This window comes from Carassius auratus, unplaced genomic scaffold, assembly GCF_003368295.1.
Source record: "Carassius auratus strain Wakin unplaced genomic scaffold, ASM336829v1 scaf_tig00029870, whole genome shotgun sequence".
Taxonomy (NCBI): domain Eukaryota; kingdom Metazoa; phylum Chordata; class Actinopteri; order Cypriniformes; family Cyprinidae; genus Carassius; species Carassius auratus.
In genome coordinates this window covers 1,207-23,481 of record NW_020525806.1, presented here as the reverse complement: position 1 = coordinate 23,481, position 22,275 = coordinate 1,207, and the positions used below count along the sequence as shown (strand labels likewise).

Sequence of the window (22,275 nt, the reverse complement as noted above, 5' to 3'; positions counted from 1 at the left end):
TGCTGAGGTGAATCTGGCCCACCCAAAAGATATGATATTTAATAAATGTATTGTGTCATTTAAAATTATTTGTTGAAATTGTTGTTAACACAACAGCTACATGTGATGGGCTTCATCAGGGGTTAGTGACATATGGCATGCAGAAACTAACTAACATTTAATAATAGCTAAAGAAGTATATGTATACTATGTTAACTATGGTGGCTCACAGCATACACTGTATCAACATAAGTTATCGGAATAGGTATAATAAAAGAATGAGCATGCTACTATTATAATATCTGTTGTGTTAACGGGTCTGTTTTTGCACCATTGTTAATTTGGAATATTTTATTGTGATGATGCTGTATTTGTAAATGACTTGTTAAAACAAAAGAAGATGATTGCTTTTTAATTGTATATATATATTTATTTTTGAGCAGTATCTCTAAAGAGATAATCACGTATAGCCTACTTGTCAAGTGATGCATTTGTGAAATTCTTCTAAAACCATGTGATTTAAAATATGTGTCTTTACAAACACGCCATATATATTTGGCCGATGTACTTGCTGCAGGACAGTTGGAGAAGGAAACTGAAAACAGAATAGATGTAAGTAGACCAAATTTCCCTTTATAATATGTTTCTTTTCTTTTCTTTTCCACATATGACAACATATTTATAACTAAAAAAATACATCACAGAACAGCACACGATCATTATATATATATATATATATATATATATATATATATATATATATATATATATATATATATATATATATACGTGCATCTCAATTAATTTGAATGTTGTGGAAAAGTTAATTTATTTCAGAAATTCAACTCAAATTTTAAAACTCATGTATTAAATAAATTCAGTGCACACAGACTGAAGTAGTTTAAGTTAATTTTGATGATTTTGGCTTACATTTAACAAAAACCCACCAATTCACCACCTCAACAAATTAGAATACTTCTTAAGACCAATAAAAAAAAAAAATCAAATAAAAAAAATGTCAGTGAATTGTTGGCCTTCTGGAAAGTATGTTCATTTACTGTACATGTACTCAATACTTGCTAGGGGCTCTTTTTGCTTTAATTACTGCCCAATTCGGTGTGGCATGAAGGTGATCAGTTTGTGGACTGAAGAGGACTGCTTTTTAAACTTATTAATCCATTTATTTTTGAGCAGTCCCTCTAAAGAGATAAACACGTACTTGTCAAGTGATGCATTTGTGAAATTCTTCTAAAACCATGTGATTTCAAATAGGTGTCTTTACAAGCACGCCATATATATTTGGCCGATGTACTTGCTGCAGGACAGTTGGAGAAGGAAACTGAAAACAGAATAGATGTAAGTAGACCAAAATTTCCTTTTAGAATTTGATTAGACTTTATAACATGTTTCTTTTCTTTTCTTTTCTTTTCCACATATGACAACATATTTATAACTATAAACACATCAAAGAACAACACACCGTCATTATAGATATTTATATACACACATACAGGTGCATCTCAGTAAATAAGAATGTTGTGGAAAAGTTCATTTCAGAAATTCGACTCAAATTGTGAAACTCATGTATGAAATTCAATGCACACAGACTGAAGTAGTTTAAGTCTTTGCTTCTTTTAATTGTGATGATTTTGGCTCACATTTAACCAAAAAAAAAAAATACACCAATTAGAATACTTCACTTTGTGTGTGTGTGTGTGTGTGTGTGTGTGAATTGTTGGCCTTCTGGAAAGTATGTTAATTTTCTGTAAATGTACTCAATACTTGGTCGGGGCTCTTTTTGCTTTAATTACTCGGCGTGTCATGGAGGAGATCAGTCTGTGGCTCTGCTGAGGTGGTATGGAAGCACAGGTTTCTTTGACAGTGGTCTTCAGCTCATCTGCTTTGTTTGGTCTCTTGTTTCTCATCTTCCTCTTGACAATTCCATATAGATTCTCCATTTAACCAACTTTTGGTGCTTTTGGCAGTGTGGGCAGGTGCCAAATCCTGCTGGAAAATGAAATCAGCATCTTCAAAAAGCTGGTCAGCAGAAGGAAGCATGAAATGCGCCAAGATTTCTTGGTCAACGTGTGCAGTGACTTTGGTTTTCAAAAAACACAATGGACCAACACCAGCAGATGACATGGCACCCCAAATCATCACAGACTGTGGAAACTTAACACTGGACAGCTTGGGCTATGAGCTTCTCTACCCTTCCTCCAGACTCTAGGACCTTGGTTTCCAAATGAAATACAAAACTTGCTCTCATCTGAAAAGAGGATTTTGGACCACTGGGCAACAGTCCAGTTCTTCTTCTCTTTAGACCATGAAAGACACATCTGATGTTGTCTGTGGTTCAGGAATGGCTTAACAAGAGGAATACGACCAGTGTAGCTAAATCCCTCAACACGTCTGTGTGTGGTGCTCTCGATGCCTTGACCCCAGCCTACGTCCATTCCTTGTGAAATTCACTTAAGTTCTTGAATCCAGTTTTCTTGACAATCCTCATAAAGCTGCAGTTCTCTCGGTTGGTTGTGCATCTTGTTCTTCCACACTTTTTCCTTCCACTCAACTTTCTGTTAACATGCTTTGATACAGCACTCTGTGAACAGCCAGCTTCTTTGGCAATGAATGTTTGTGGCTTACCCTCCTTGTGAAGGATGTCATTGATGGTCTTCTGGACAACTGTCAGATCAGCAGTCTTCCCCATGATTGTGTAGCCTAGTGAACCAAACTCAGAGACCCTTTTGAAGGCTCATGTGTTTTGAGTTGATTGGCATGTCACCATATTGTAATCTGTTGAGATTGTGAATTGGTGGGTTTTTGTTAAATGTGTTCCAAATCATCACAATTAAAAGAACCAAAGACTTAAACTACTTCTGTGTGCATTGAATTTATTTAATACACAAGTTTCACAATTTGAGTTGAATTACTGAAATCAATTTACTTTTCCACAACATTCTAATTTATCGAGACGCACCTGTTTATCAATTATGGTGCACTATTCTGTTCAATAACAAAATTTGAAATGATAAAAATACATTCCCCCTTTCTGTACTGCAGAATCTGCTGTCTGTTATCTGAGGTTATATTACTCTTGTTACATTTTTATTCATCCAACTCAAAAGTAAATTAAGGCTGATTAAGGTTATTAAGATGATGGTCAATATCAAATAATTGTATGTTATGTGTTGAATAAAGGTTTTTGAGGGTTACAAGTGTTGTGTTATACAGTATGTGTAGTCAACCCATTATTACACTACCTACACATTTAAATACCTAAATACCAAATAATCTGTTGTATTTTAGAGACTTTAGGAGGCTTTGCCAACTGCATGCGGTAGGAAACCATGGCTGAAAGCAATGGTGAGAAGCACTTTCCATTTCAAACAAATTCATTCTGCCTTAAATAACAAAATTCTTCCAACTTAATTATTCAATTCACAAGGCCATTAGACATTGCAGATGTGCAAGAAACATTGGAAGGAATCAAGAATTAGCAGAGCGGCACATATTTAGTTTTTTGACATAAACGTATAATTTCAAACGTATGATGCAAACAAAGATGCTGCATAAATGCAACATGAGTAGTTTTAAATCTAAATTAGATTATATAATTTAGAAATTTGAGGCAAAAACAGAATACTGTCACTTTAGTTTTGTGAAATAATGCAACATAAAACAACAACAAATGGGCTGAATGAAACCACAAGGTGCGTTTCCGATTGACAGGGTTCCTACGCAGTGGTCACTGCTCCCTACTCCCTAAACATGGGATATCCACTGAAGGGGACTACACTGAAAACAATAGCTTATTTGGAACACCCTGATTGCCTCAGATTTATAACTCAACAGAAAAACAATCTTGAGTGACTGGTTATAATGCTGTAACTGTAGCCTATAAAAAAAGATGCCAATGAATGCACATGTGCCACTTGATCCACAAATGCTCATTTTCATTATTGCATGCACAAATTCTGAGACACCAATGCAATAGACAACATCCGTATTCACAAACATGTTTCTGTTTGTACAATCCACTGCACAATCACGTCATTCTAAATTTGACATGTATTTGATTGTGGATCATAAAATACATTTGCAAAATGTTCATGGACAAATTTTTAAAGCATTTGCTAGTAAATTTGAGACTAATTTCATCCCATAGTTAACCATCTCCAACGTTTGGTTTGTATCTCAGAGCTTGTTTCAAGTGACAACACGATCACTCCAGAGATCATCCAGGAGCTTCTTCCGGCTGCGGAGCGAACTGCTCTTCTCTATCACCTCTCTTACCTGAGACTGGGTACTCTCCCAAACCTGGAGCGTCTGATCAAACAGCAAGCTCTTGATACACAAATGCTGTTTGAATCCTCTGGAGCTGTTCTGCTAAAGGTGAGACTGAAATCACACAATAAGTACCGCTTATTTAGTCCAAAAGGCACAGCCAGACAATAGTAAGAACTTAATCTAAGATCCAAACCACAAGAGCACAAAATGCTTTTCTTAACATGTCAGATGGATCGTGTGAACTCCCATCACTTCTCTTTAATGTTATCGACCTCAAAGCAATGCTTCCAAACAAACTTATTCACTTGTTTCAATTCTGTAATATACCCGACCTCTTTATACCATAACAGTATTTCACAAGATTATGTTAAGCCAACTATTAAAAAATGTCAAACACAGTTTTCCAGTGGCTTCCAAAGCAAAGGAAACTCATTTTAATTGGTATTTATCCTTCTATTATATCTGAGTTTTATGATATGATGTTTTCTCGTAGTGTGTCGGCACAAGTCACAACATGGTCTCGTCCCTGTTCCCAATGCTGAAGAAGGCTGTTGAAATTAAGAAACCTGAAGTGGCTAAGAATTACCTGGAGAAAGCCAAAACATGGATTGATGACATCATCAGAGCTGTGGATGAGACTGTGCAGAGGTAAACACAATTCATATCACGGGGTAGTTTATAAAACACTTCATTGCAATAAATCACTATTTCTGTTTACGAAACGTCTTTAAAAACATACATCTACGCAATAAACAAAATCACGTAACATTTACTTGTTTTACTTGCTATTCTAGAATCTGTCTGGAATTAAATACATTTTCTGAAAACAAGGTTATTTACGGTTGTTTTACCGTAATTTAAAAATTTTAAATTCCAATGCAATAGAATAAAAAATAAAACTAGAGTGGTGGGAATGTAGACACGATGGCTGGATTGCGTTTACATCACACTGAGATCCGATCCGATTTTGGACCAGGACATTCTTATCGGATAACATTCCGATCGGAAGCGCGTTTACACTGCCAAGCCAAATTCCACGCGTAAACAGAACCTTGGAGTATCCGTTTTGTGTTGCTTTCACATATTAGTTATGTGAAATTTTGAAACATTAAACATGACCACTACTAAATTGTTTAACCACTGTTAGCATTGCAGCTCTAAAAAGTAGTAAACTATAGTACTATATATTAAGAATTACACATGATGTACTCTAAATCCAGTCACTAAATGCAATCATTTATCCGAATGCACCATATTCAGGTTTGAAAAACAACAAAAAAGTGTGGCGATGTCTACCAGTGATTTATTTCAAGAAGAGAAAAAGATTGAAGGAAAATTAATTCAAAGTGAAGAGAAGATGGAGATGTTACAGAGGGATGTGGACAGTGTTCAAAAGAAACAGGAACAAACTGCCAACGATCTTAAGGAAATTGAGCAAAAAATTGCAATAAAAGAGCGAGAGATGCAGAAACACGTTGTGAAGGTTTCTCTAAAAAGATCTGGTGTGGGTTTCCTGGCCTCCTTGGTTCCATGTGTTCGTGCTGTTGTTAAATCCATTTATGATGTTGCATCTACCCCTGGAAATACTCGTAAATCCCATGAACTCAATACCGAACTATCTCGTCTCAGATCTGAAAAGAGCTTACTGGCCAAAAGAGATTACAATTTGCAAGACAAACTGACGGATCTTAAGCTGAAGTTGACCAGCTGTAAAATGCAGATGGGTAAGTGTCTGGTTTTATTGCTCAGATCTACTCAAATGTGTCATATCTTTGTCATTCTACTCTGCTTACATGAAGAATTTAAACCATCTAATCATAAATAGAAATGTTATAACACTTGAAAGAAAACAAATACAGTAACTATGGCTGCGTTTACACTTGGCATTAACATGTGACCTGTATACGGATGTTGTCCACGTACACATTGAAAAGACAAGTGTAAAAACGCTTCTGATGGGAATGTTATCCAATCAGCGTGTCCTGGTCTAGAGGTAGAAAGGACACATTGGGATCAGATCTCAATGTGATGTAAACGCAATCCAGCCATCATGTCTGCATCAAGCCAACACGGAAGTGACTTAAACTGTAATTCATCAACTGGCCACCGGAGGCTGGCTCCAAAAGGGAGTCCCATAGACACCCCATGTTAAAATGCCCAACTTTACAGTAGAAAAAAAAAAGGGTTTACAGCCTGGTACAAAAAGTGGTTTTGGTCTATATAGCTAATATTGCCCTTCGTGACAGCTGTAAGGGGGTGTATTTTATTATAACTCATACGTTTAAATTATATTAAGTTCTGCATAATTAAGGGCGTGGCCACTTGTGTGACAGGTGGATTGCTGCTGCTGTCACCACTGTCGAGCTAGGTGGGCGTGGCTTCAGCAGCCAGCTCCTGCCTTTTTTCCCATTTTTGATTATCCGGGAGTGACACGCGGTGACGGACAGCAGGGATGGTTTTTTTGGCTGGTCCTGCGGCTTATAGTCAGGTGCGACTTGTCAAAATTTATTTGACATGAACCGAGAGAAAAGAACCAAGAGAAAACATTACCATCAGCCGCAAGAGGGCGCTCTACACTGAAAACACAGAGTGCCCTCTCATGGCTGTAGACGGTAATGTTTTCTCTTGGTTCCTGGTTCTAAATAAATGCGACTTATAGTCCAGTATATATGTTTTTTTTCCTCGTCAATGACGTATTTTTGTACTGATGCGACTTATACTTAGGTGCGACTTATAGTCCGAAAAATACGGTATTTAAATATATCCCATCGATTATCCAGATAAAGAAGTCAGCTGATGTTGCCAAGTCTAAACGTCCCATGTTCTGATTGACCCAAACTGTGATTTTTTTTTCACTTTAATGCCAGGTGTAAACGCAGCCTTTGTGTGTTGTACACCATGATGTTTACACATTCACTAATACAGTTTTAAATGGTCAGAATAGTTTTTAAACGTATCTCTCATAAGTCCGAATCCGCTCTATGTTGTCTTTCCAGGTGAATATGTCGACATGAAGGATGTCCAGGACAATTTTTCTCAGATCCGTAAAATTCTGGTTCAGCTTAAAGACTTTTGGGTGAAAATGGGAGTTCAGTTGCAGTATCTTAAAGACAAGACCTTTGTTGATGAGTCCTTTGTTGATGAGTTTTATGATGATGACATGAAGGATGAGTTTCTGCATTCTATTGAAATAGCTGGAGAGGTAATTTAAAGTTGATTACGGCCTTGATTATTATACTCATTTCAAAGTCAGAAGTTATTTTTACAAACTTGAGTATATGCAATATATGGAGTTTAAGTCTATTATGTGTAGTCCAGATTCTGAGTGAACAGCATCATTTCCTAAGTACTCACTTTTTCATATAATTCCCATGAAGATTATTAGTGTACTGATGAACACCTGATGACGCTATATTGCCCACATGCTTGTGTTTCAAGATACTATAGAAAAAGGAAACAAAATAAACAAATACATTTCTTTCATACAGTATGTGATGACTCTTGTTAACCTTTATAATCAGCATGAACAAATTAATATAACTGTTAAATATGAAAAATAAAAAAATATATATAAAAACTTGTATTTGTATTCATGCTATCAATGAAACCAGTTGACAAAGATATAGTATAAATTACAGTTATTTAGATACACTGTATTTACATCAGCATTCAAATGTACTCCTCCCCATATAGAAAACAATGTGTAAGTAGTCCTTAATTTAACTAAACTGTTAGCTGAAACAAAATAAAAAGTTCACTATGTACACTGTAGTGAGTGAGATGAGTTAAGGATTTGAGGCCTTAAACAGAATAGAAATGTAGTTTTATTGTCTTGTAATTAATCTTGTGTCTTTATCCTTTCAGTACTGGAAGGAATTTGGTGAAGGCTGTAAGAAAGCAGAGTGCATCTTCAGCGTTCAATCTAAGAATGCATATTTATTCCTGGAGACTAATCCTTCAGCACTATCAGAAGATGAATGGGATGAGCAGTATCACTTAGTAATTGAGAAGCTTAAGGAGTTGAGCAATCAGGCTTCGTCCACAGCCGCCATCCCTGCACTTCCACAGGAGCAGCCACCTGAATTTAATTGTTGGGTTGTTCCACCCCAGGAACCCCTACAAATTTACCAACCTCCAGCAACCTATCAAACCCAAATGTTTTACCAACCCCAAGTGATTTACCCATCCCAAGTGACTTACCCGCCCCAAGTGACTTACCAACACCAGGTGACTTATCAACCTCAAGTGACTTACCCGCCCCAAGTGACTTACCAACCCCAAGTGACTTACCAATCCCAAGTGATGTACCCACCCCAAGTGACTTACCAATCCCAAGTGATTTACCAACCATAAGTGACTAACCAATCCCTGGTGATTTAGCAACCCCAAGTGATTTACCAACCCCAAGTGACTTAACAACCCAAACTGACTTACCAACCCAAAGTGACTTACCAATCCCTGGTAATTTACCAACCATAACTGATTAACCAATCCCTGGTGATTTAGCAACCCCAAGTGACTTACCAACCCAAAGTGATTTACCAATCCCTGGTGATTTACCAACCAAGTGATTTACCAACCCATAGTGACTTACCAACCCCAAAGTGGCTTACCAACCCAAAGTGACTTACCAACCCAAATTTTTTACCAACCAAAAAGGGACTTACTAACCCCAAAGTGACTCACCAACTCAACGTGACTTACCAACTCCAAGTGACTTACCAACCCAAAGTGATTTACCAATCCCTGTTGATTTACCAGCCAAGTGATTTACCAACCCAAAGTGACTTACCAACCGCAAAGTGACTTACCAACCCTAAAATTATTTACCAACCCAATGTGACTTACCAACCCCAAAGTGACTTACCAACCCAAAGTGACTTACCAACCCCAAAATTTTTTTACCAACCCAAGGTGACTGATCAACCCCAAAGTGACTTACCAACACAACGTGACTTTCCAATCCCAAGTGACTTACCAACTCCAAGTGACTTACCAACCCAAAGTGATTTACCAATCCCTGGTGATTTACCAACCAAGTGATTTACCAACCCAAAGTGACTTACCAAACCCAAAATTATTTACCAACCCAAAGTGATTTACCAACCCAAAGTGACTTACCAGCCCAACGTGACTTACCAATCGCAAGTGACTTACCAACTCAACGTGACTTGCCAACTCCAAGTGATTTACCAACCCAACGTGATTTACCAGTCCAAAGTTATTTCCCAACCAAAAGTGATTTACCAACCCCAAGTGATATACAAACCCTAATGTGATTTACCAATATCATAGGGACCTCTACTAATTTACCCCCCCCCCCCAACTTTAATCAAAATTTCAGAACTGAATCTCTTAGTGACATGACAAGCATCAGACATCTCTCTGGTCACATATGCTAGAATTCTACAAATATTTAGTCAACTCAAACCCTGCCCCTTACTAATGTAACTCTGCAAGTTTGCATTCAGATCTGTCCCAATCAGTGAAGAAAATATCTGTTGCTGCTTCCTTTTCTTCACAACTTCAACACTTTTGAACTCGTAATGGGGCATGAGATACATACAACTTCCCTTTGTCACTTTTTGTAAATGTTCATAATCTCTACAACCAGTCTTGTACAAATTAAATTAATATTCTAATATTAATATTAAAAAAACATTAACCATTACTTTTACCTTAATAAATTCCTTATTTACTGCTTATTAATAGTGCGTAAGGTATTTAAGTTTATGTATTGGGTAGGGTAAGAGATGTAAAATATGGTCATGCAGAATACAGTATGTGCTTATTAGTACTAATAAACAGCCAAATTTTAATAATATAAATGCTAATAAGCAACTACTAACAGCGAGAATTGGTACCAATATTACAAGTGGTTACCATTGCTTTACTTTTCATTATGGTATATCTTGTAATGTGATTTTGTGACTAATTTCACTCAATAAAGACAAACATAATACATTTAATTGTAGTGGAGTCATTTTAAAGATTTGTCTAATGTTTCACTGACTGTACATGGAATGACAAGTCGAGTACTTGAGTAAGAGTTCAGATATGTATAGTAAAAGTATTAAATACTCCTTTTCAATCTTACTAGCGTGAAAGTACACAAGTACTAGATTTCTTACATACTTGAGTAAAAAGTACTATTTGATGTTTTGTAATCTACTCATATAATTACATTTCCATATTGTATATTTTATATACAGTAATCCTACTGCTCAAAATACCTGTATTTTTTTTTTTTAATCAAATTAACCACAATATGAAGTCAAAAGTGTTGTACTTTTGGCATTATCATTTTCTCAAATAAAGAAAAAAAAACCCATGATAGTGTTTTCATGACTTTCAATAAAAGGAAAAAAATGAGATTTTTTTTTTTATTTGATACAAAGGTGATATTATACAAAGAATTGTTTTATAAATGTACATACATTAAAAAAGAAAATAAAAAATAAAAAAAACTTTCAAGGATTTACGATGCTGATGAGCATTAAACTTGTTAAACTCTTGTGAAAAAGGTCCCTTGTTTCAAATAGTAATAACAATCCATTCTTTTAGTGTCTTATAAAATAGTTCAGATATGACCCTTATTCTCAAAAATACACTAGACGAGTTTTAAGTTAATCATGCCATAACATGAAAATGAATGTTATTCAGTTATAAACTTCTACTTTCAATGTCACCGATGCACACAAAAAACGAATACATTTTACATAAACTAATTTAATGTGCTGCATCTGTCAGAAATGTATATGCAATTTAAATACATCTTAAAATTAGTTCTGAATATTAGCCCTAAGTATAGTTACATTATGTATTTATTAAACTAATTAAATTAATTTTATGCTAATTTTAATTTAGGATTTAATAGTTTAATTTTACAACTTAAACTTAATATTTTATTTCAGATAACATTTCCGATTTTTTTTTTTTAAATGCATTTATTCTTACATTTTAGATAATTTTTCTTCAAGTTAACTTTTTATTTAGTTTCAGCCAACAGTTAAATTAAAGTTTTAGTTAAATTAAGGAAAATGCTTTTTTATTATTTTTTATTTATAAGAATTAAAAACTATTTAACAAAAAAAAAAAATATATATATATATATATATTTATGAAAACTTTACCTAAAATTAAAATGAAAACGGAAAATGTTTATAAACAAAAAAAAAATATATTGTTAAAACTATATTAGACTGCTGTGGTATTAAATAACACTGTTGCATTGTGGGATAATATATCAAATGATAATAAATGCAGAAACTTTACTTTGTGCCCAGTGTACGATACATATTGAAATATATAATACAGAAACACGTCTAATGACATTCGGCTTCTATCTACACAAAAAAACACACAGACGACAGGTTTGGCAGATATAGATATGTATTTATAGGTTTAATTTTGTTTTTTTCATACCAGATAAATAAAAAGTTAACAATACAGTCTGGTCACTATTAAATGTGGAGTCCGTATGATAATAATAATAATGACCAAATTAAAACATGATTGTCACTCAGTGTGCTTCACAAAAATCTGTCAATGAATAAATTATCTGGTGAGCTTCATCTATTTACAGTATAAACAAAAGAAATGATCACGAACACAAGCTTTGGATCTTGGGACGGGACGTTTCAGCAGTTTTTCCATCGTTCCACACAAACACAACCACAGAGAGAGCAGAAACACGTTAGTATGAGCGCTTTAATGCCACGCATGATCAGACTGTACATGCCAGACCGCTGGAGTTCAGAAAACTGATCAAATCAACATCCACGTGATGAAGTGCATTCCTCACAAACATGAAGACGAAGGAAAGGATGGAGATGATGGGGAGGTGAGTGCAGGAAACATGGGTTCAGTTTCTGCTCCAGTTTCAGTCGTCGTGTGTTTCAGTGGAAGATGAGGACATCAGAGCAGATAACGCTCACATTACCCAGAATTCAAGTATTCCAGAGCCACCTCATAGCAGAACTTATACTGATCCTGCAGGAGACACACACACACACACACACACACACACACCAGCAGAGGTCAGTGTAACGCAGGCTGAAATCTATATGCTACTTTCATATTCCAGACCAGAAGAATTGTTATTTTATAAAACAGTCATAACTTATTATTTTTCAACTAAACCATACGTGATCAGCAACTTCTCAATAATGAGTCAATGTATTTTTTTTGTTTCATTATTACTACATTATCACATTTTTTATCATTTAAAAATTGTCAAAACTTGAAATTTCAAATTATACATCCAGCCTAACAAGAAAAAGATACTATATATATATTTCTCAATATTGGTTTGAAATAACATTTGAATATATTATTGTATGAAATTTATAAGAACATATCAGCTGAGAATTACCGGCATCAAAGCTATTGGACTTAATTCAATTTAATTAAATTAATTTGCATTATAACTCATGATTCCTAAAAAAAAAATAAAAAATAAAAAAAAATTGATGAAGCATACATTAAAGAAAAAGCTTGTTTTGAGGATCTTCAAGCATTTGCACAGTTTGTTCTCTTACTCAACTGTGCATTGTTTAGTCATTTTTATGCATCTCTTCTGACTCAAAATGGACTGAATACACTTATTTAATTTTTTTTTACATTTGACTTTATTTTAAAAATAATGAATAAAATAATGTAAAATATAAATGCAACATTTTTTTTTTTACTTGACTAGTTACTTTTTAAACTTTTTAAAGACTGTACTTGTAAAGTTTTTGAAATTCTTTTATAGCAACATTCTCACGATTTAATAAATGATTAAATTGTAACATTTTATGAAATCAACGAATTAGACTTCATTTTTTGATGATTAAAACCTAATAAAATCATTGAAACTTAATACAGAAAAACGTAAATAGAATTTGCACCCTACAAATGTCTGAATGCTAATTAGATTTTTTAATACTAAACATTTTATTTGATATTTTGCACAGGACTACTTCACTGATATTGCATGATTGAGCATAACTGTATGTGCATTAATATTATTATTTTAATCATGAAACGGAGCTCAGATGTCAGTGTCAGACTCATTTCCAGCTGTGTCTCCTCAGTAGATGGATGTGGATGTGTGCCGCTCACCAGCAGGTCCACCATGTTGGGTTTGTTGTTTCTCAGTGTTTTGACGGCGTGAAAGACGTCCACCGAGTGCTGGTGACACAACATCTCACACACGATACTGATGGCACAGAACGTGCCGCTGCGCCCGCCGCCGTTCCTGAAACACACACACACACACACACACACGATCATCATCATCACAATAAAACATCTCACACATGATACTGAAAATAATGTTGTAAAACGCACTCAAGTGAATTCAATTTCATCTGTAAAGCACCTCAACAGAATTAAAGCTACAGTCTGAAGTATATCTACTACTGTTAAGCTCATCTAATCAGTCTGAGGAGTGCACTGACTGTATTAATGATGAGAAGCGCTCAGGTTGTTGTTGAATCTGGTGTGTGAGCAGCAGGTGGCGCTGTTCTCCTGCTCATTACATTCAGCACAATCACTGCATCCGTCTCACTCATGTGTCAGTGTTTATTTCAGGATAAACAGTATTGGGCGGGAAAGATGTGTTTCCTGAGCGCCAGATCAGAATCTCTCCGAGACTAACGAGCATCACGTGACATCATCCAGCTCGGTTCGGTTTAACTGTGAACTGATCTGAGCTTTACAGCTTCAATCCGGATCAGTTCCATTCATTTTCTGACATTTACATTGTTAATTGCATTCGTGTTTCGCATCATCTCGCAAGATACAGCAATCTAGAAATGTGCCTCTTAAAAAAAAAAAAAAAATGCACTTCAAGACCTTAAAGATACGTTTTTATTTCACAGCCCTACATCTTGTTTTTAAACCCAAAAACACTTTCTTTGTAATTTAGTCACTGAGAGCGAGTCACACGGATAACACTGCAAAATACTATTTAAATAAATTAAATATTTAATTAATTTAATTTAAATTTAAATACTATTTACACAGTTTCTTTAAATACGTTTGAAAACTTGAGACAAATATCAGCTAATCTAATCAGAGATAACTGGGTTATTACTAAAACTACAACCAGTAAAAACATCTAAAATAACACTAAATGTTCACATTAAAACACCAGAGTTATTACTAAAACTAAAAAATATTTAACATTAAAGCATAGTGAATTTTATTTATAATAATTAAAATAAAAGAAAATATTTTAAAAAATACATTATTTTAGCAAGGAAGCATTTCTTATTTTAATTTAGCGAACCTTGATATTAAAATAACTTGAATAAAATAAAATGAACAAAAACTACATAAACATTATTTATAAAAATCATTTGAAAATATTAATAAAATATAACTAAATATTACAAAAAAATCTAAATATTCATAAAAATTTAATTCTAAATATTACAAACAAAATGTTAAATGTTAATAAAAAAAATATTCTAAATATGAATTCTAAATATGCTAAATACATTTTCAAACATCACATAAATCCTGTAAGTCTGGATTATCGGAGTGAATGTGAGGAGCGGTGACTCACAGGCAGTGCACAACGGTGCGTCCCTCTCCTCCGTCGTACTCCTCCTGCCATTTATCCACCTGCCGGATGAGTTTGAGGAAGGAGCGTTTGGAGACGGGAGTGTCGCGGTACATGGGCCAGCCCAGAAACTGGAACTGCTGCACCATCCTGTACCCGTCCTGCGGCTGACACACAAACCACAGGTCCATGACACTGGAACAGCTGAGTCTGACTGAAGCGTGTTAGCGAGCGCTAACTCACCCGCGCCGCGTTATAGATGCGGAAGATCCTGCTGATGATGTCCTCCTCCAGATCCGCAGACACAAACTCCACCTGGATGGGTCCGTGCCGATGGACGCCGTTCTCTGGCCAGTACTGCGGACACAACTGGACACAAAACACACATCAGCATCACACACACGTCACTTCAGTGGCCAGCCTCCATGGCTGATCACTTTCACTAGCTCCAGGTTTACTAAAACAGCATGTCTATACCGGTTCACCAGCCTAGACCAGCGCCTGACCTGGATAAACCAGCCTAGACCGGGTCTAGACCAGGATAAACCAGTCTAGACCAGCGCCTGACCAGGATAAACCAGCCTAGACCCGGTCTAGACCAGCGCCTGACCAGGATAAACCAGTCTAGACCAGCGCCTGACCAGGATAAACCAGCCTAGACCGGGTCTAGACCAGCGACTGACCAGGGTAAACCAGTCTAGACCAGGTCTAGACCAGCGCCTGACCTGGATAAACCAGCCTAGACCGGGTCTAGACCAGGGTAAACCAGTCTAGACCAGGTCTAGACCAGCGCCTGACCTGGATAAACCAGTTTAGACCCGGTCTAGACCAGCACCTGACCAGGATAAACCAGTCTAGACCCGGTCTAAACCAGCGCCTGATCAGGATAAACCAGTCTAGACCCGGTCTAGACCAGCGCCTGATCAGGATAAACCAGTCTAGACCAGGTCTAAACCAGCGCCTGATCAGGATAAACCAGTCTAGACCAGGTCTAAACCAGCGCCTGATCAGGATAAACCAGTCTAGACCAGGTCTAAACCAGCGCCTGACCCGGATAAACCAGTTTAAACCCAGTCTAGACCAGCACCTGACCCGGATAAACCAGTTTAGAAGCAGTCTAGACCAGCGCCTGACCCGGATAAACCAGTTTAGACCCAGTCTAGACCCAGTCTAGACCAGCACCTGACCCGGATAAACCAGTTTAGACCCGGTCTAGACCAGCGCCTGACCCGGATAAACCAGTTTTAGACCCAGTCTAGACCAGCACCTGACCCGGATAAACCAGTTTAGACCCGGTCTAGACCAGCGCCTGACCCGGATAAACCAGTTTAGACCCAGTCTAGACCAGCGCCTGACCTGGATAAACCAGTCTAGACCCGGTCTAAATCAGCGCCTGATCAGGATAAACCAGTCTAGACCAGCACCTGCCCCGGATAAACCAGTCTAGACCCGGTCTAGACCAGCGCCTGACCCGGATGAACCAGTTTAGACCCAGTCTAGACCAGCGCCTGACCTGGATAAACCAGTCTAGACCCGGTCTAGACCAGCGCCTGATCAGGATAAACCAGTCTAGACCAGCACCTGACCCGGATAAACCAGTCTAGACCCGGTCTAGACCAGCACCTGACCCGGATAAACCAGTCTAGACCCGGTCTAGACCAGCGCCTGACCCGGATAAACCAGTCTAGACCCGGTCTAGACCAGCGCCTGATCCGGATAAACCAGTCTAGACCCGGTCTAGACCAGCGCCTGACCCGGATAAACCAGTCTAGACCCGGTCTAGACCAGCGCCTGACCCGGATAAAACAGTCTAGACCCGGTCTAGACCAGCGCCTGATCAGGATAAACCAGTTTAGACCCAGTCTAGACCAGCGCCTGACCCGGATAAACCAGACCAGGTCTAGGCTGCATGTCATGTGACAGTAAACTGATATCAGAGAAGTGTGTACCATGCAAATGTGTTGCTAAGTCATTGAAATATTAGCTTAAAATCTGGAGGAGGCTTTCAGTCCGAGTGATTGTTGAACTGACAGAAGCACTTGGGAACTTCTGATTAATGTGATGTCAGAGCAGTGCACGTGTGACAGACGCATCTGCTGCATGAGTGTGTGTCGTGTCTCAGTGTTCAGGTGTGTGTGTGTATGTGTGTGTGTCTCACCTGCGCGGGATCCACGTCGTTCAGCATCACTATAGACGTGCAGTGATAGTCCAGCACCAGCCTCCAGAAGTCTTTGACGGTGTTGGGCAGAGGATGCTGGGTAACGATGAACGCAGACGGCTGCTTATAGCTCTGTGAAGATGAAGAGAGGAAAACATCTTATTTCCTGTCTGACTGTCTGCTTGACTAATTGTGTGGAGAAGTTTAGCGTTGAGCTGCGTGTTTTATTACCGCCGCCAGCGCTTCCATTTACTGTAATGAAAACAAATGCATGCTTTACCAACAAACCCATCCCAGTCAATAGTGTTACTGCGTTTTTTTGTGCGTTCTCTGTTATGGATCGCATTTAGCTATTTTCCTGACAATGAAATGAATCAATTCCATCTGTTTTTGAATTATTTTCAACAAGCACATAATCATGTGTGCTGCATTTCACATCCATCAGTGACACTGTCGCTTCAGATTTTTTGTTATTATAGACACAGATCTAATTAATAGTTCATAAATTAAAAAAAAAATAATAATTTTTAAATAAGAACAAAACAGTACAATTTAAATAATAAAAATTATAATAATCATACAAAATGTATAAAAAAAAGTCAAATAAAACAATTTTAACAATAGAAATTCATAATTTTTAAGACAAAGTAAAACACTTAAAATGTAAAATAAAATTTAAATAAATTTAAAACAAAAATGATTGAAATAAAACATTTATTAGTAGTGAGTTAAATCGTAAAACTGTAAAATAAAGAATTAAATAATAAAAATGTTAAATAAAAGTAACTAAAGAAATTTTTTACAAATTAAATCCATATAAAACACCTACAGTACTATTAAATAAGTCATAAAAATTACATTTAAATAATTCTAAAATAGAAACAATTGAATTAAACATTTATGATTTAATGTATTAACAGTAATTAAATAAGATCATAAAATATATAGTAATGAAAATTTTTAAAATGTGAAATGACAATAATACTTAAATAAAACCAATCAATAAAATAAAATAAAAGAACCAATAAAAAAGTAACAAATAAACTAACAAACTTTTATAAACAAAATAATTTTTTTTATAAACTTAGAATTAATAATAATAATAAAAAAAATTCTAATTAATCAATTCATCTAAATGAAATTTATTTTACAATAAATTAATTAAACCTTGATTAAGAGTTACAGGTAACAATCACCATGTTAAGAGCTAAGGTAACAGTCAGGAAACAGTCGCAGGTAACGCCGCAGGTAACGGTCACTAGGTTAAGAGGTGAGTTAAAGATCACTAGGTTAAGCACTGGAGGTAACGGTCACTCAGTTAAGCGCCGCAGGTAACGGTCACTAGGTTAAGATCTGATGTGTGTGTGAGCTGCCGTACGTCCATGAGCGCGGCGTTGATGTAGTTGCTGCTCTCTCCGTCGATGGTGATGAGGAAGGGCAGGCAGCGGTCCGGAGGAAGAACATCCATACAGCGGTTCTTCTCATGGTTCCTCGGCAGCAGTGCGATGCTGCAGTCCTCCACACGTAACGTGGGAGTCACCATGTTTAACGTCTGCCAAAGAAACACACAAAATCACACTCATGCACTTACATCACTATATTCTTTATTCTAACAGCTATATGTAATATTTGAATTCACTGACTCTGAACTCCTCTTTGATCTGAGTGGAGTTGGTCTGCGGATCCAAGCGGTTCATGTCGTAATACACCGAGCGAAGCTGATTGGCTGGGATCGTGGTGTCGCCACAAAGACACGCCTCCAATATGGCATCATGGATAAACACATACTGCTCCTGGAATATCAACATATCAAAGACAGATCAATACAACAATATAATAGCGCTGATCACTGATATCATTTGATTAGGTGATTGATTGGTCTTTTATTTTGGTTAATATGTCAGTTTCTAAATCTGCAGATTTTTTTTTAATATATATTTTGTTATTTCATTTCAATTTATTTTACTTATTATTTTTAATTCTTTTCTATGTTCTTTTTTTTTTTTTTTTTTTGGTTAATATGTCAGTTTCTAAATCTGCAGGTTATATAAATATATATATAGTTATATTTTTACTTTTCAGTTTTCATTTCAATTTTTTTGTATTATTATTATTTATTTATTATTATTTTAAATTTTTTTTCTATGTTATTATATTTTTTTTTTTTTGGTTAATATGTCAGTTTCTAAATCTGCAGGTTATATATATATATATATATATATATATATATATATAGTTATATTTTTACTTTTCAGTTTTCATTTCAATTTTTTTTTTTATTATTTATTTATTATTATTTTAAATTTTTTCTATGTTCTTTTTAAATATTACTATTTAGGTTATAGTTCCATTTTTATTTATTTATTTCTAATTAATAAAACTAATTAATATTGAATCCAATTAAAACATCTATTGTTTGTAAATGTATCAATTATTCAGATGTATCAAATTATTCACACATTTATGGTCAGAACAGATGATCAGGACATAATCCACTGTTTTCAGCTTCCTCCTCGATGTCTCTGTCCTGTGTGTCCACATGTGGACCGGTCATCTCTCGATCGCAGACGGCGGTCTGACAGCTTGACGTAAATCATTCATGAAGTGACATTTTAAATATGCCTGCGGTCGCCGCTCCTCAGAAAGTCCTTGACCGCAGCTGACGGTCAGATAATGTCTCAGGCTATACAATCATAGTTGCTCATGATTCCTTGTTTCTTTTGTCTATATTGAAAGTTCATGTCAAGTAAAAAGTTCTAAGGAATGTTTGAGAGGGGGCGGGGCTGGAGAGAGAGGCAGGTTTTGATTGGCTGTGGCTGATGTGAGGGTGTCTGTGATTGGTTACCTCCGTCTGCACCATGTTGACCCTGCGGGAGCGCAGTTCTCTCACACAGTTGTAAATGTCCACGACTCCTTCTCGCTCTGCCATGTCCAGCATGATGTCAATCACGATGAAGCAGCCGGTGCGTCCCGCTCCAGCGCTGAGGAGCAAACAACAGCTTTATTACTACCCTAAGACACTAACATGTACCTGTTAGGAGTAAAACGGTACAAATATGTCCTTCATAATTTAAAATGCAGGTAAAAAACTGATATGGAAAATTCTAATCTGAATCAAAGAAGTGGCACTTTTGCGTTGTGATAACTTGATCGTGCAATGACATCATTTAGCAACAGATTGCCCTCCCTAAGCAGCTCTCTCTGACAGTAATCAGCACTGTCTCTGTGAGGATGAGACGACGTTCACCTGCAGTGGATGACCATCGGCCCGGCGTTCGCTGGACTCTTGGCTTTGACCCGGCGGACGAAGCCCAGCAGCCCTGTGGCGTGATACGGGACGCCGTGATCCGGCCAACCGGTGAAGTGAAACTGACGGATCTCCCTGATCTCATGAGCTCCTCGCTGGAGACCACACACACACACACACACACACACACACACAGAGACACACAGACACACAGACACACACACACACACACACACACACACACGCGCACACACACACACACACACACACACAGAGACACACAGACACACACACACGTGCACACACACGCATGCACACACACACACAGAGACACACAGACACACAGACACACACACACACACACACACACACACACAGAGACACACAGACACACACACACACACACACACACACACACACACACGCGCACACACACACACACACACACACACACACACACACACAGAGACACACAGACACACACACACGTGCACACACACGCATGCACACACACACACAGAGACACACAGACACACAGACACACACACACACACACACACACACACACACACACGCACACACACACACACACATGTAAAGACATAGCATCAGAATGGAAAGATGACCACAAAAACAAAACAAAAGTAAGTCAAAAGAACAATTTTCTCCATCTATCTATCTATCTGCACGATTTAAAAAATGGATAAAAATCATTAAATATATTTAAAATGAAATGATAATTTATGATTACTTATTCGATTATTTCTAAAAGATAAAAATAATAAGTAATTTTAATTATACAATTTATTTAGTTATTCTTTGTAACTTTAATTTATAATTATCTTAAATAATTTACTATTTTATTATAACACAACACACACATATATACAGTCTATATTACATGTATATATTTATAATTATACAATTACTCAACTTATATAAATCATTAAATATATATAAATGTAATTATTGAGAATTTACAATTATTACTTATTAGATTATTTATACATGTATAAAATAAAAAATAAAAATAAGAAAAGTAATTAATTATACAATTTAAATAAGATTGATACAATTAAATATTAAATATATTTAAAATTAAACCATAAATGTATAATTATTTTAATTATACTGAAAATAAAATATTTTTAATTATTATATATTCACACACACACAAAAAAACTAACTATTTCTTCATATTTTAATATATAAATATATATTATATATATATATATATATATATATATATATATATATATATATATATATTTTTTTACGATTTATAATATGTATAGAGATAGTTATGAAGACAATAGTGAAAGAATGATCAGTGATTAGATGTGTTTTGTGAGTCTGGGTTGTGGTCAGTAAGTTTTGATGCCGAACCTTTTCCACGGCGAAGGTTCGAATGACGTATTCAGACAGCAGCTGCGTCTCGATGAGCGTCACCTTCATGTCCCTGTAGATCTCAGTGTCATCGGGCCAGTACTTACAGCACTTCACCTGTCACACACACACACACACACACACACCAGTTTATCAGAACATGAGATATGAGCGTCTCCAAACAAGCACATCAGATTGTGTAAATCTCAGGAGTCAGACTCCACGTGTCCCAGATACGAGACGCTTCTGCTGCAGATCATCCCAGACTCATTAACCAGTTAACCCTCATAACCAGAGCACACCTCCAGAGACACACACACACACACACCGTCTCTAATCAGTCCAAGACATTTATGAAGTCAATCTCAATCACATCGCTCTCTCCGTTTATCAGTCTGTCATCAGTTTATCAGCCGCTTCTCTCCATCTGCTCTTCATTATTAATCTGTTTTTCTTTCTATGTGTGTGTGTCTGTTTCAAATACTACCAATATAGCTTTCAAAAATATCTCCATTTCAATAAATAATGGCATCTGAATTATTAATAAAGTAACAATTTATGATTTATATTTTAAAATGTGGGTTTATTTAAAATGTTAGAAATAGCTATTATTTTATATTATACTGGTCACAGTGTTATTTTAGTATTATTTATAGTACAGTTTTA

At 36.3% G+C, this 22,275-nt stretch overlaps 2 protein-coding genes across 4 annotated transcripts; one reads left to right on the top strand and one right to left on the bottom strand.

Annotated features, from left to right (window-relative positions):
* The first annotated feature begins 532 nt into the window (after positions 1-532).
* LOC113079925 (uncharacterized) lies at positions 533-10,229 on the top strand. 3 transcript variants are annotated; one of them, XM_026252156.1, is made up of 8 exons: positions 533-591; positions 1,252-1,335; positions 3,286-3,342; positions 4,178-4,371; positions 4,760-4,914; positions 5,896-5,990; positions 7,263-7,468; positions 8,131-10,229. In XM_026252156.1, exons 3-8 carry the CDS (start codon positions 3,327-3,329, stop codon positions 8,617-8,619), a joined length of 1,155 nt encoding a protein of 384 aa, XP_026107941.1. In that variant the 5' UTR covers positions 533-591; positions 1,252-1,335; positions 3,286-3,326; the 3' UTR covers positions 8,620-10,229. The 3 variants fall into 3 exon arrangements, with proteins under 3 accessions (XP_026107941.1, XP_026107939.1, XP_026107940.1); XM_026252154.1 differs by having other exon boundaries at positions 5,527-5,990; XM_026252155.1 differs by lacking the exon at positions 1,252-1,335 and having other exon boundaries at positions 575-591; positions 5,527-5,990.
* Positions 10,230-11,640: 1,411 nt separating this feature from the next.
* On the bottom strand, positions 11,641-21,913 carry LOC113079922 (receptor-type tyrosine-protein phosphatase mu-like). The gene is made up of 10 exons (XM_026252151.1): positions 21,610-21,913; positions 20,224-20,378; positions 19,822-19,957; positions 18,620-18,769; positions 18,355-18,528; positions 16,977-17,108; positions 15,062-15,187; positions 14,822-14,985; positions 13,372-13,507; positions 11,641-12,258 (listed from the first exon to the last, which is right to left on the bottom strand). Exons 1-10 carry the CDS (start codon positions 21,676-21,678, stop codon positions 12,205-12,207), a joined length of 1,296 nt encoding a protein of 431 aa, XP_026107936.1. The 5' UTR covers positions 21,679-21,913; the 3' UTR covers positions 11,641-12,204.
* Between the last annotated feature and the right edge of the window lie 362 nt (positions 21,914-22,275).

Coding starts and splice junctions, on each gene's coding strand:
- LOC113079925 (XM_026252154.1), top strand. Junction 5,991..7,262: donor CAGCTGTAAAATGCAGATGG/GTAAGTGTCTGG, acceptor TTGTCTTTCCAG/GTGAATATGTCGACATGAAG. Junction 7,469..8,130: donor CTATTGAAATAGCTGGAGAG/GTAATTTAAAGT, acceptor TTATCCTTTCAG/TACTGGAAGGAATTTGGTGA.
- LOC113079922 (XM_026252151.1), bottom strand. CDS start 21,678: ATGAAGGTGACGCTCATCGAGACGCAGCTGCTGTCTGAATACGTCATT. Junction 18,529..18,619: donor AGATCAAAGAGGAGTTCAGA/GTCAGTGAATTC, acceptor TTTCTTTGGCAG/ACGTTAAACATGGTGACTCC. Junction 17,109..18,354: donor TCAACGCCGCGCTCATGGAC/GTACGGCAGCTC, acceptor TCATCTTCACAG/AGCTATAAGCAGCCGTCTGC.